The 13,594-nt window shown below is 39.5% G+C and overlaps 1 protein-coding gene across 3 annotated transcripts in view; it reads right to left on the bottom strand.

Annotated features, from left to right (window-relative positions):
• The window catches only part of Frl (formin-like protein), a 251,620-nt gene that overhangs the window by 26,214 nt on the left and 211,812 nt on the right, over window positions 1-13,594 (bottom strand). For all 3 annotated transcript variants that reach the window (XM_083120387.1, XM_083120386.1, XM_083120388.1), the window contains exons 12-16: window positions 9,409-9,656; window positions 8,575-8,782; window positions 5,943-6,070; window positions 4,763-4,927; window positions 3,731-4,010 (exon numbers count right to left, since the gene is read on the bottom strand). In XM_083120387.1, the coding sequence (XP_082976513.1) occupies window positions 3,731-4,010; window positions 4,763-4,927; window positions 5,943-6,070; window positions 8,575-8,782; window positions 9,409-9,656 (1,029 nt within the window). The remainder of the gene's footprint in view (window positions 1-3,730; window positions 4,011-4,762; window positions 4,928-5,942; window positions 6,071-8,574; window positions 8,783-9,408; window positions 9,657-13,594) is intronic.

The following is a 13,594-nucleotide window of genomic DNA, read 5'->3' on the forward strand; positions in this document are numbered from 1 at the left end:
TTTTATAAAACTCTGCATTTTGCTGAAAATAGACTCTGGCAGCAAGGGGGTTACATGTGAAAGAGGCTCGGGTGGCTAAAGGTTAAACCATTTTTCGGATTCATGCATTTCTTTACTTCCAGCACACAAATATATAGTTCCAACTGTTTGCCTGTGAATGTATGGAAAGTTTCCTCCAGCCTGTGGAATCTCCTGATGAGTGAGACGACCTTGGATCCCTTTAAATCCCTTGAAGGGAAAGGAAAGCAAACCTCTCAAGCTCACTAATTTCATGGCCTGCGTAAGCCCTCTCTGGAGAGAATCCTCTTACCCGACACCCTTGACCCCAGATCCATTGATGTTTACTTGGTTGGTGATCATTGACCCCTTATCACGCACTGTCATCCCCCCAGTGTTCTTTGCACGTACACACACACAGGGTCCGTTCTGAAAGTATCCGAACTTATTTATTTGCAAACAATTTATTGATGACAATTACAACTGCTTCATTCAACATTCTTCAATGTAGGCACCTTCAGCCTCAATACAGCGAGTATAGCAAGTTTCCACTGTCACAGCAGTCCTGGAAGTCTTTGACTGACACCCTCTTTAATGCTGCGGTCGTGGCAGCTTGAACCTCTTCAATTGATGCAAAACGCTTCCCCTTGAGCACCCTTTTGACCTTGGGAAACAAAAAGAAGTCTGCCGGTGCCAAGTCCGGGCTGTAAGGGGGATGAGGCAGTGTTACCATGTGTATGTTGGCCAAATCTCACCTACCAACAGCGCTGTGTGAGCCGGTGTGTTGTCGTGATGAAGCACCCACCTGTCGGCGATGTCAGACCGGACGTGCTGGACCCTCTGTCGGAGACGCTGAAGCACTGTTTTGTAGTAAGCTGCATTCATGGTGGTCCCAGCAGGTACAAACTCTTTGTGCACGACCTCCTTCACGTCGAAAAAGACAAGGTGCATTGTCTTCACCTTTGATTTTGACATCCGGGCCTTCTTTCGACAAGCGGACGTAGGGGTGTGTCATTCTGAACTTTGTCTCTTGCTTTCGGGGTCATACTCAAATAGCCAGGTTTCTTCCCCAGTTATCACTCGGTAGAGAAACGTTTCGTCACCGTCCACACGTTCCACACTTTCGCCGTCAAAATCTTCGGAACAATTTTTGCACAGATTTTGTGCATGTTCAAGTTTTGGGTAACAATTTCAAAAACTTGCATTTCTGCAATCATCTGGAGACTTAAACGCCTGTCTTTGTCTAACAGAGTTTTCACATGGGCCACATTTTCCTCCGTTTTCGACGTGGACGGTCTCCCTGAGCGTTGTTCATCCTAGACCACCTCCCATCCTTCCTTGAACACCGTGTGCCATGTGTAAACTTGTGTGCGGGACATCACTTCCTCGCCGTAAGCCTCCCGTAGCATGGTTAAAGTCTCCGTAAAGTTTTTTTTTCAATTTAACACAAAATTTCACAGCGTAGCGCTGTTCCAAAGTGTGCTCCATTTTCACCAAATCCACCAACTGCAAATTCTTGACGCGACATTTTTTCCGTGTACACAACACGAGTGATTGCACCTCAACCACTGCTCGCAGGCAACTGAGTGAGGCCTTGTTTTGAAGGTTAAGGACCCCACTGCCACCTGGTGCAGCTTAGCCGAACCCTCGACCAATTCTCGTGCTGTGCTGTGGACAGTTCGGATACTTTCAGAATGGACCCTGTAGAAGCAATTCTGTTTCGTGCAGAGAAACTTGTCAGGAATTCTGGATTCACTCATAACTAAAATAAAAATTAGGAAAAACATCGAGACAGGAAAATCTGAACAACACACAAAAATGTGGTTCATCGCTGTATGGCCATAGTGCAATTGTAGGCAACATTATTTCTGCTATACGAATAGAAACGTTTTAAAAAGTGTAAAAACTTGAAGTTAAACAAGCTAAAATATTGAAAATACAGGAAATTTGATTAATTAAATTGCAAAGCTTAATTAATCAAGTCAATTATTTGCTGGTACTTTTTTCACTTCTTGTATAAGGGTCAGGCAGTGGAAAACAGGCCACCTTGTATATCTTAACGTGTCTGCCACTGTAAAGGGGTTCCATTGTAGATGGCAGTCACACCACAGGCTTGTGTGAAGTGCAGACATCAGGGACTTGCCATCCGACATACCATGGAGCCCAGTAAGGAAGAGCAGTGAGCAGTTGTGTGTTTCCTGGTGGCAGAAGGAGCTAGTACGCGAGCGAGACATTCACTGCCAAATGAGGGCAATGTCAGGGGAACATTGTTTATCTCTGTCGTGAGTGAAAGAGTGGAGTCTGAGGTTTCGCGAAGGAAGAATGTCACTGCAAGATGATCCACGACCTGGACCATCTGTTACTGTTGCAAATGATGACCTCATCCTACATGTGAATGACATCATGCAACAGGATCCACGGTGTACAGCAGAGCACATTGCACAGACCACAAGGGCAAGTCACGGCACGGTGTTTAACATCATGAAGCACTGCCTCCAGGAATGGGAGGTGTGCGCACAATGGGTTCCCCAGAATCTGACCGCAGAACAAAGCTGCTTTGCATGGGAATGGCACTAGAGATGCTCCTCCAATACAACCAGGAACGCAGCGATTGCCTCTGTTGAATTGTTACGGGGAATGAATCTGTGTGCCATCTGTATGAACCATAAAACCAAGTGGCAAAGTCAGCAGTGCAAGCAGCCCCACTTGCCACCACCGAAGAAAGTGAAGGCTATGCAGAGTTCCCGCAGTCACGTGCTCTTCACATTGTTATTCAACCACAAGGGGACCTTGCTTATCGAATTCTGTGAGAAAGGTGCAACTGACATGCGGTACACAGAAACTTTAATGGCACATCAGGTAGGCCAAAAATCCAAGAGACCGGGTTTGCTGTCATGTGGGGTGATGGTGTTGCATGATAATGCACGTCTGCATACGGCCAATGTTGTCCCGGACCTGTTACATAGATTTCGGTGGTAAACACTCCAGCACTCACCTTATAACCTGGACATGTCCTCCATGCGATTATGCCATCTACGGTGCACTGAAACGGGCACTGTGTAGTCGCCGGTTCAACTTGGACGTTGAGGTCAAGGATGCAGTGAGTGATTGGTTGTTGCAGCAACCTCCCCCCCCCCCCACACCTTCTACAGGGCTGCCATTGATCTACTGCCAGAATGATGGGACAAATGTCTCAACGCCAAGGGAATTACTTATAAGGTGAGCACACACTTTCATAGTTATACAGGGTGGCCTGTTTTCCACTGATTGACCCTTATATTAAAAAAATACGTGATTATTTTGTTCTCTGTAAACTTTGGAAGCAGTAAGTGCCCTTCTCTAATGGAACTGAATGATTTATAAAAGAGAAAGACAGCAGAAAAGTTTCTATTTTACTTAATTTTTATTGCTTTTCTGCCTCTATATTAAATGTGATGGTGAGGATGAACTGTGAATTGATAAAAAAGACAAGGAACAAAAACACAATCACTCATCAGTGTGTCAGTTTACTATTCCATCATATCACAACACACGAGAATTTTAAGATGATAGAGGGAATTCTTGGCACTCCTACAAAATTTCATCCTGAGCGAGGAACACCCCCAGGTAACTGGCACGAGGAACAGGAGGCATTTTAGCAATTTGGAAGCTCTATACCATGATTATAGGAACTTGACTGAATAGATCTTGTCTGCAACAAACGTAAATTATATAGTGAATGCTCTTGTATTACCTGTAGCAGCTTTATCAATGTACAACAATTCAGAGTCGAAATTCATCAGGTCTCCAAATTTAAACTTTGTAGTGTCCACAATATAGTGCAGTAGACACAGCTTCTTATCAGTTGATTTTGTGTCCAGCAACGTATCCAGACTCTGAAGCTTGAAACCATATGCTGGACCTCGTTTACTGCTATTCAAATAATTTCCAAATGCTAGAATGATCTCCAAAATTTTACGAAGCTTCTTTGAATTTCTCACTGAACTGGAGGCAGATATGATAGCATGAATTTGCTGAAAGAGATGGAAATATTTATTTACCAGAAATTATTGATGCTGATAAAGTAAGTATATAAAATTTAAGTTTCTACAATCAAAATTGTACCAATCTAATATAAAATGGCAATGATTTTAATGAAGTATCCAAATGCATTACTAGAATATGGTTTGACTTGCAAAAAGCAGCAGCACATTAAAAATTCATTGTGAAAAACCATGGTACTGTTATTTGCATGAAGACAATGTAATAATGATTGAATCATTCATTAAATTACAGAGTATTTTTATGACTATTGCATTGGTATTTACAACTTTATTCATAAAATGTTATACTGATGTATCGATACTGAGCAATACCAGCAGGCATTTTACCAGTTTGGGTAACTTGAGGAAGCCCACAACATGCTGCACAATACTTTCTCTTGGTCTAAATAATATTGAAATTATGCACAAAAACCAAATTTGCTGTTATTTTGCACTGTGGGGAAAATTCATCTTGTGATTAAATGACAAATATTTTGATATTCTGTTTACCTTATATCCCAACTCATATTTACATTTTTATAACATGATTCCAATACAATACTTATGTATTAATATTCATAAAAAATCTAAAGAACTTTCTAAAGAAGTTTTAAGTTGTTTCAATGTTCAAGTATTGGCTCTATCCAGAACCACTTAAGTACTAATTTATAGATGTGTATATCCAAAAATATTTTTTACTAATGCTTTAAAGTGAGACATAGGAAGAATGGTATATCACTTACTGGCTGGATAAGGTGCATATTGTCGAAGAAATTTCCTATGTAGCTCATTATGCCAAGTTTTGCTGGCAACCTCTCCACTTTGCCCAACTGCATAAGGAACTTGTCTTCATCAGTCAACATGTTGACATTCTTCTTCTCTGCTACATATTCTCTGTATGCTTTTGTCTGTGGAATAAAACATTCAGTTTTAATGCACATGAAACTACAAAGCATTTAACAGTGTTGCCATTTGGAATTTCAAGTATGTACAGGGCGTCTTTGATTTATTATTACTATTTATGTATTCAGTAGCTCAATAGGTGTTTTGAAACATTTATTGTGTTCAGATTTTCGAACAGATGTATGAAAAAATATTAATCAGGAGGAACGAAAAGTTATATTTACAGTCACAGTTTTAAGCTCAGCACAATACATGCCATATTAAATATAATACTGATTCCTCTATTGTACTGTACTGTTTTCAGTAGATCAATAGGTGTTTTGAAACATATGTTGTGCTCAGATTTTCAAATAGACATAAAAAAATTGTTAATCAGAAGTAATGAAAAGTTATATTTACAGTCACCATGTTAAGGTAAACACACTCCAAACCACATTAAATATCATACCGAGGAGATATTTTCACTTGTAGTTCCCCTACTGTGTGTTGTAGCTAGCTATACGTTAGACCTACTAAGATGTTTGGTAGAAAACCATTGGGTTTCATTATAATTCTGAGAACACAGTAGACAACAGTAGATTTTGCCTACTGTAAACAGTACAAATTTCCAGTAGGTTAATGATTTTAACTTAATTTTGATGTACCAAAATATTTCTTGTATGCATGTTATATAAACATTTTGGACACATTTGGCTGTGGATAGCACTGTAAAAATAAACTACGTATCTTTATTATTAAAGAGTGTATGTATGCAAATGATTGGCTTATTTTATTATTATTTTTTTTTTTTACATGATATTTCAACTGTATCATTTTACAGACAAATGTTCAAAACACCATATAATATTACAAATATTTGAAAAATAAGTGTGCAATACTTCAACTTATAAAGTTGTTGGTGAAATTTGTGTGCATTATTTCTTAAGGAACCTTCCTGTATTTGCCTGTGGTTATGCACATAAGCACTGCATGTAACTATGAATATTAACAATCATTAACTCAATGAACGTTGGAGTTCACCTCTTGATCTGAAGGCACCATCCGTTGTAGTATCTCTACATTCTCAAGGGACAAAGTTTTCAGGTCCAAGGCATTAATGGCTGCTATTACTTTCTCTACAGGCATTTCCATCTTTCTTCTTGATATAGCTGCAAAAGAAGAAAGAGCTTATTATCATGAGGAATAAAGAAAAACCTGACAGATCAAATTATTCAAAACTGCTAGTAAAAATATGTGTATATATAATAAAAATATGAACCTTTTTGTAGTAGACACTGCATTTTAAACAACTTCAAGAAAATTCATAATTGGGAAAAGAGAGACGCGGTAGTATATAAATACGGAGAAACTAGTACTCACTTTTATCCGCGAAGCTGTTTTTTCTTCTTTTTCGATTAATTTCAGTGGCCGCTGCCACCATCCTCGTTGGAACTTGCTGCACTGTTGCTTGGCTTGTGTCTTTTGTTCGTAGTTCTCTGGCTGCCGCTAGGTGCACTGTGCATCTTGGTGTGTCGTCTGCTATTTCCAGGCGATAACTGCTGTAGTAGGGGAATCCAAGTGTGGTGCGCTTGCCCACTATCGATGTTTAGTTCGTGCGGGAAGTGTATTATGGCGTGCGTTTCCTTGATTTTGGTGTCTATGCAGGTGTGGGCAGTGTGTTTGACCCGAACCTTTTGAATTTTATGGCTATTGTATTTAATATGTTTAGCAAGACCGGTAGTGGGTTGGGCTTTTTTCGCATCTGCTAGGTGCTGTTGGATTCTCTCATTGACAGATCTGATGGACCTGCCGATGTAATGAGCCTTGCATTGGGTTGTCAAGGGGGGAGAGGAAGTACCGTTTGTGCTTGTTCAGTTTATCAGTTATTTTGGAATTGGGTTTGTGCGCTACTTTGATGCCATATGGGAGAAGGACTTTGGCTATGCGGTTGGAAGTGGTGGGATGGTAGGGAAAGGCAAACCATTTATATTGGTCGCTGGGGGTTGATTGCGGCTGAGTTGCTTGTGGATGGGTTGATTGTGGTAGGTTAGGGTGTCTGACCTGTATTTCCGCTTTACCGCACCAAGTGGAAAGTTGTGATTCAGTGTAGCCATGTTTCAGGGCTATTTCAGTGATGGTGGCTATCACCTCTCGCAGATCCTCTTCCTTGCCACAGTAGGAGAAGGCTCTTCGATAAAAGTTCAGTCACACATTGGCTTTTTGCTTAGGGGGATGGCTAGAGAGAGCATGTATGTACTGGTTGCCTGCATCCGGTTTTCTGTAGACTGTGGTTGTGAATTTGTTTAGTGCACGGCTGATGGTGATGTCCAGGAAGTTGATTTTACCAAGTTTTTCTTGTTCTACGGTGAAGTTAAGCCTGGGGTGGATGCTATTTAGCTTGTTTACTAGAAGGTTGAGTTCCTCTGTCTTTTTGTATACGACTATTGTGTCGTCCGCGTACCTTCCATATCGGATGCATTGTAGTTCTGGAGTGTGGAGTATCTCTTTTTCAGCCAGGTGCATGACGATGTTGGCTAAAGGAGCTGATAGCGGGTTGCCCATCGCAAGGCCCTCGGATTGGTTGTAGAATTTATCTTCAAACTGAAAGTAATTGTGTTTTAGACAAACTTCCAATAGTCTGGTTATCTCTTGTACCTCTAGGGCAGGGATTCTGTTAGTTGTCAGCCATCTTTCAACTGAACGCAGTGCTAGGTCTATGGGGATTGAACTGTACATATCTACTATGTCAATGCGCACCACACTTGGATTCCCCTACTACAGCAGTTATCGCCTGGAAATAGCAGATGACATGCCAAGACGCACATTGCACCTAGCGGCAGCCAGAGAACTACGAACAAAAGACACACGCCAAGCAACAGTGCAGCAAGTTCCAACGAGGATGGTGGCAGTGGCCACTGAAATTAATCGAAAAAGAAGAAAAAACAGGATAAAAGTGAGTACTAGTTTCTCCGTATTCAAGAAAATGTTTAAAAATACTTTGAAACATCATTCATTTCAAATCAGTTTAGTTTATTGACTGTCAAACTAGCCAGTAGATAACAGAAATCAAGTCTAGTAAAGTACTATTCCAACAGAATAAACAAATAAAAAAAAATGAGTTGCCTCCAAAAAGTGCAGGACCCAGTTCAGAACTTCATTATTTCACATTATACGACAAATGAGCTCATTGTACAGTGGCTCCGAGTCAGATCCCACTTTAAACTGTAGGTCCAGTCTCGATTAGCCTATCTGTGTACAAAATGGACTTAAAAGCAAGAAATAAAAGCAAATCAAATGACAAATGAGCTTTCAAAATTCTAAAAAAATGATATTTTTTTTTATGTGACAGGCTTGGAACATAAAACTTTACGACTAAAATTTTCCCCTTAATTTCAAAGATTTTTCTTGAACAGTGTAAATATCAACAAAAAATAGTAACTATTCATTTCAGTATGTTGAAAAAGTTAAGGTGTATCAAGCCAAAGTTTTTCCAAACAATATAATAATATTAATAATTGGCAAATTATATATATATATTTGTCTAATTTATATAATTGGCCTGAACCTTACTACAAATATTTCTGGAGAGACCACTCATCCATTACATTCAGCTTAATAAAGTTGTAAGAAGGGAAAATCTCCTAATTTTATTGATATACATTGAAAAACATACCAATATTTCTCAGTCTCGTGTGTTCCAGAAGGGTAATATTTTCTGGCCTCTTGAACCTTTTACTTGGGAAGGTAGTTAAACCATCCATGTCATCACCATTCGTAAATGCAGTACCAACACCAATCTTGAATTTCTCTTCAAATTCACCGAAATCAATAATGTTGTGAAGTCTGTCATCATCAAGTTCGTTAAAAATTGTCCCCCTAACCTGAAAACAAAACAAATATGCAAATATGTGAAATAATACAAGTAAATATGTGAAATAATACAAGTAATGTAAAACATAAAATAATATATTAGTAGTTGCAGAGCTTAGCTGTCATCTCAAACAGATATGAGAAAAGGTATTTTCATTCTTATGGTATATTACTTGACAAAATGTAAATTGTAACTAGACAAACGATACTGCTGTTTTTGATTTACACAGTGAAGGTTACAGACATTAAGGTGCCATTGGACTTTTGTCCTATCCAGCATGACTTTTCAAATTTTTTTATCCTTTTGCAAAATCACTGCTATATTCCAAATTGTGAAAAATTACGTCTGTTCAGAATTCAAGTCAATCTTCAAGCAGTTTGTTTCACTGTTGTCTAGATATCTGCAATAGTTTCGAGTGAAAGCAAACTACATGAAAATTAATTTGAATGCTACAGAAGGAATTCTAAATGGATATTATTTCAGAATTTGTTATACCAACAGCAGTTTTTTGAAAAAAAGAGGAATATAAAAAAAAAACTTCTTTGTTTTTTGCTGGTACAGTCCAAAGGTCACAAAATATTAATACGAAAACTGTACATTTATTTCAATGAAGTAATAGTTTAAATGAAACTATACCTGGTTAGGTTTTAGAGCAATCCAATTGAGTGTGGGTAATTTGTACTTCGTCTGCACCTTCCTCTTGATTGTCATTGCACCATCAGGTGCCTGCATCATGCCAGGAGGGGGAGGTGCAACTGGAGGACTCTTCACTGACCCAGGAGGAGGGGGTGGGCAAGGAGGTGGGGGAGGAGGAGGGGCAGCAGGCTCCACTGGAGGAGGTGGAGGCAATGGTGGGCCTGCTCCTGATCCCGTTCCGCTGCTACCTGGAAGATGTGAGGAAAGGTATTTAATAAAAATTGAAGAACAATTAATGTAGGGATTGTCATTATTACAAATTATTATCAGATTATTAAACTAGCTGATAATTGTACAGACTTTATATTTGTAATAGGGGACCCATGTAGCCAAATGGGGTATAGGTGTAGTATGTCTCCACATTTAATCACGGCAGTATGTATCCACATTCTAGACATACACAAATCGGAAGGACTGATCCTTTGTATGTTTTCATTATTTTACTTTAGGTGAGGTTAGGTTAGGAGTATCATTCTTCTAAAAGTCCTGATTGAGTCAGATTTGCAGTGTTCAATGAACACCCCTAACCTAACCTACGTGAAAGTACAATAAAGAAAACAAGCAAAAATGAAGAACTTCCTACCTATTCAAATGTGGAGACCTACACTTATTGTCTTTCTTCTTCTTCCAATGTGGAGACATACTACACCTATACCGCGAAATGGTTAGCTCTTCCAACTTTGGTGGAAGCCGTTGCAGGTTTGGGTCCTGGTGGGGTCCCAAAAATTTCAGTGTTGACCCAGTATTGTAAGGATAATTGGGGAGCTCTTGAAAAGAAGTAACAGACTAGAATGCCAGAAAAGGGTGGTGATGGAAGTTGACTATGTATCACCCAATAAAAAGCCACTTGGCAAGCCTTGGTATTGAGAGAGCTGTTGCATCATGGGATTTAGCTTATTTTCTGTAGTAGAGACAGAACTGTATGTGTATGCAACATTCATATTGACTGTGGACAGCATGAAGTTGACAGGACCATGCAATAGCCACATTGCAAATTTAAAGAAGGAAAAAAAAATTCTTGGTGTGGGTGAACCATAAGATAAGCTAGGGCTGAAGCTTCAACATTTTTCAACTTCTTACCTTTAAAACATTACATCATTAAATAGTTTTAATATTTTTGATTAATCACTATAGATATTGTCAAATAAAAATGAATACAACCATAATTAATGATTTGGTAACACTTTACTATACCTGAGACAGATATCTTCAAATTTACAGGAGAAAGTACTTACGCAAATCATTTTCTGTAGCGTTGTTGATGTTCGGGAATGTAATTTTGATTCATTTTAATGCAATTGCATGTGGTTTTGTACGAAAATCTATTTCCGACGCGCTTTTGCTGCTGCCGCCATTTGCTTCCTGCATGAGAGCAGAATACGCTCTCGTATTGTCCGTATATGCTTAATTGAATGAAAGGAGTGCTAATGGAACCAAACCTAACAGGCCTAACCTAACCTAGTAGGCATACCTCGTCCCCGTGATGGTTTGTGGGGCTATCGTGAATTTTTGGGCTAACGTCAATGGTTTTTCTGGCTCAAGGAACGATCAACGGTAAGCTATCGCCATGTTGTGTGTGGAAATAAACAAGAACAGTAAGTACTCGTAAATGTAAGAAATATACATTACTTTCCTAACAAATTAAATTATTTCATCTAAATAAGTGTTCCGGAATGCAGAATAGTACGTTAGCAATGTAAAAAAGTGCGAAAGAAATGATTCCCAGGTGTCTCAGGTATAGTAAAGTAGTACCAATGATTTTTCATTTTATAACTTGGGTTATATTCAGCATCTAAACTTTTTGTCACAATTAAATAAACTTCATACAAAAATATACTGAAAAATATTCATTTATGATGATACAAAATTATGCTTTTCATAAAAGTTATACCAGATTAGGTCTACACTTTAATTGTAAGTTTTACTAACTTTATATTTGTGATATTTTTTCCTAAAATGTTGTTCAGACTGGTCTGCACACAATAAGTGATACCTTTTATAGGCTATACTGCACAATCGACCCTTGTGTTTTACCATTTCAGTGTAAAAAAATATATGTTCACTCCTAGTACTTAATTCGAGCTTCAATTTGGCACTGTGCATTTTTCAATTAGATGTTCCTGTTTTGTGAAATAATACAAACTTTCTTACATTACTTACCATAGCTTCTTTCCTGTATCCACATTCAAGTTGTAAACACACAGTGTTGCCAGGTCGAACTTTGACTTTTAATGGGGTAAAGATGCTAATTTCTACTAGGATTAAACTTCTTTATTTCGTGATTTCATCCGTATTTATGGTTTTCATTTTATTTTTGGATATTGGTTTCCATTTCTTTATAGCTGTAAATTATTTTTGTTATTTCTAAATTGTTTTCCTTCAAATTGTTTGGTTATTTTATTATTCAAGGTTGTCTGATCATTGTGCGATAAAGGAGACCCTGACTTCACTTGTTGTCCTTATCGCACAACATGAGGACAACCTTGTGTTTTGTGAAGTTTCTCGAGGAATGCCTACGTTGTTAGGTTAAGTCCGTTAGGTTTGGTTCTATTAGCATAAATACACTGTAAATGTATTATTTATGCTAGGATAACTAAACCAAGCAACCCTTATACAGGGTGGTGCAAAATTCCGTTTACAACGCTTGGGAGGTGAATCGCCAAGTAGAAACAAGGAAAAAATGCCATGTGGAAAAATGTCGAAATCGGCACCGTTTGCGAGTGACAGGTGTGCGAAAATCGCCTCACACCATGTGTAAAGTACAATAACTCAAGAAGGAAGAAAGGTATCAATGTCGGATTAAAATAATACAAAGAAAGTCGTGTCTGACGAATACAATGGTGCAGCAATTGAGGCCCAGTGTAAATTGCGCAAGGGGATTCTCAAAGAAAGTGGGGAATCCCCTGATGGAAAATATAGGAAATTTACTACTATTTTCAACATAATGTTGAGATCGGAATGTAGGCAGTAAAAAATGACGACGTATGTCCACATGTCCCACTACTGCTGGGACACCGTCGCAAATGGAAAAAAATACCGGAAAATCATAAAAAAAATGTTTTCAATCCCTTAATGTTGACACACTACTTTGCAGTATGAAAAACAAAAGTTAAACAATGGCTACATGACGTCAGGCTGTACATACTACAAGAGAGCTCCCCAAAGAAAGTGGGTAATTCTCGAAGGAATGAAGACGGAGAATGGCGAGAAAACGCACACAATGGCATGTAACATTTCCAGGCACAGCTCATCTTGAAGGGATTCCATTGAGAAGCGAACAACCTCCGCACATGCAGATCGATGGTATGAAGTTCAGCGATCTCCAGCACTATGAGGTGCTGATAGGGACTCACAATCACCGGTATACTCAGAGACGTTGTTGAAAATGTCCGCTATTGACTTCAAGACAAAGATGGCATCGGCGAAGCACTGATTGTCTGGTACGGTCAAATACCTCTGGCATGTCACCAATTGTCCCAGCAGCGGCACTAACACGAGCAACGAGGTCCTGAGCACTTTCCACAGGGGTTTCATACACGAGCCTTTTCATTTCTCCCCATACAAAGAAATCCAGTGGTGTGAGGTCGGAGGAACGAGGTGGCCACGGTAAAGGTCCACCCCTGCCAAGTCAACGATCGCCGAGTAAGGCCCTGGCTCCCCGGTCGAAATGTGCGGGGGCGCCGTCGTGTTGAAACCAGATACGTTGTCTACCTGCCAGTGGCACGTTTTCCAAAAGTTCGGGTAATACGTCATGTAGAAATACCCGATCATTCCCACCACACAAAGTAGAGTGCAAAATGTACGGGCCTACCCAAGTGGTCACCTACTACGGCACGCCACACATTCACTGCGAACCTATGTTGATGATGGTGCACAATGATTGCATGCGGATTGTCCATATCCCAGACGTGGCTGTTGTGGCTATTGAACATGCCGTCCCTGGTGAACATTGCCTCATCGGTCCACAAAACTATTGTTGGGAAATCTGGAATGGCAAGAGTTTCTTGCACGTACCATTGGCAGAAATCCATGCGTAGGGGAAAGTCCGTGGGCAGTATGTGGTGCACCTTATGCAATTTGTATGTGTGCAATCCCTCCTCCTGAAGAACGCGGAACACATTGCTAT

Source organism: Lepisma saccharinum, chromosome 4 (genome assembly GCF_977018435.1).
Source record: "Lepisma saccharinum chromosome 4, izLepSacc3.1, whole genome shotgun sequence".
Classification (NCBI taxonomy): Eukaryota; Metazoa; Arthropoda; class Insecta; order Zygentoma; family Lepismatidae; genus Lepisma; species Lepisma saccharinum.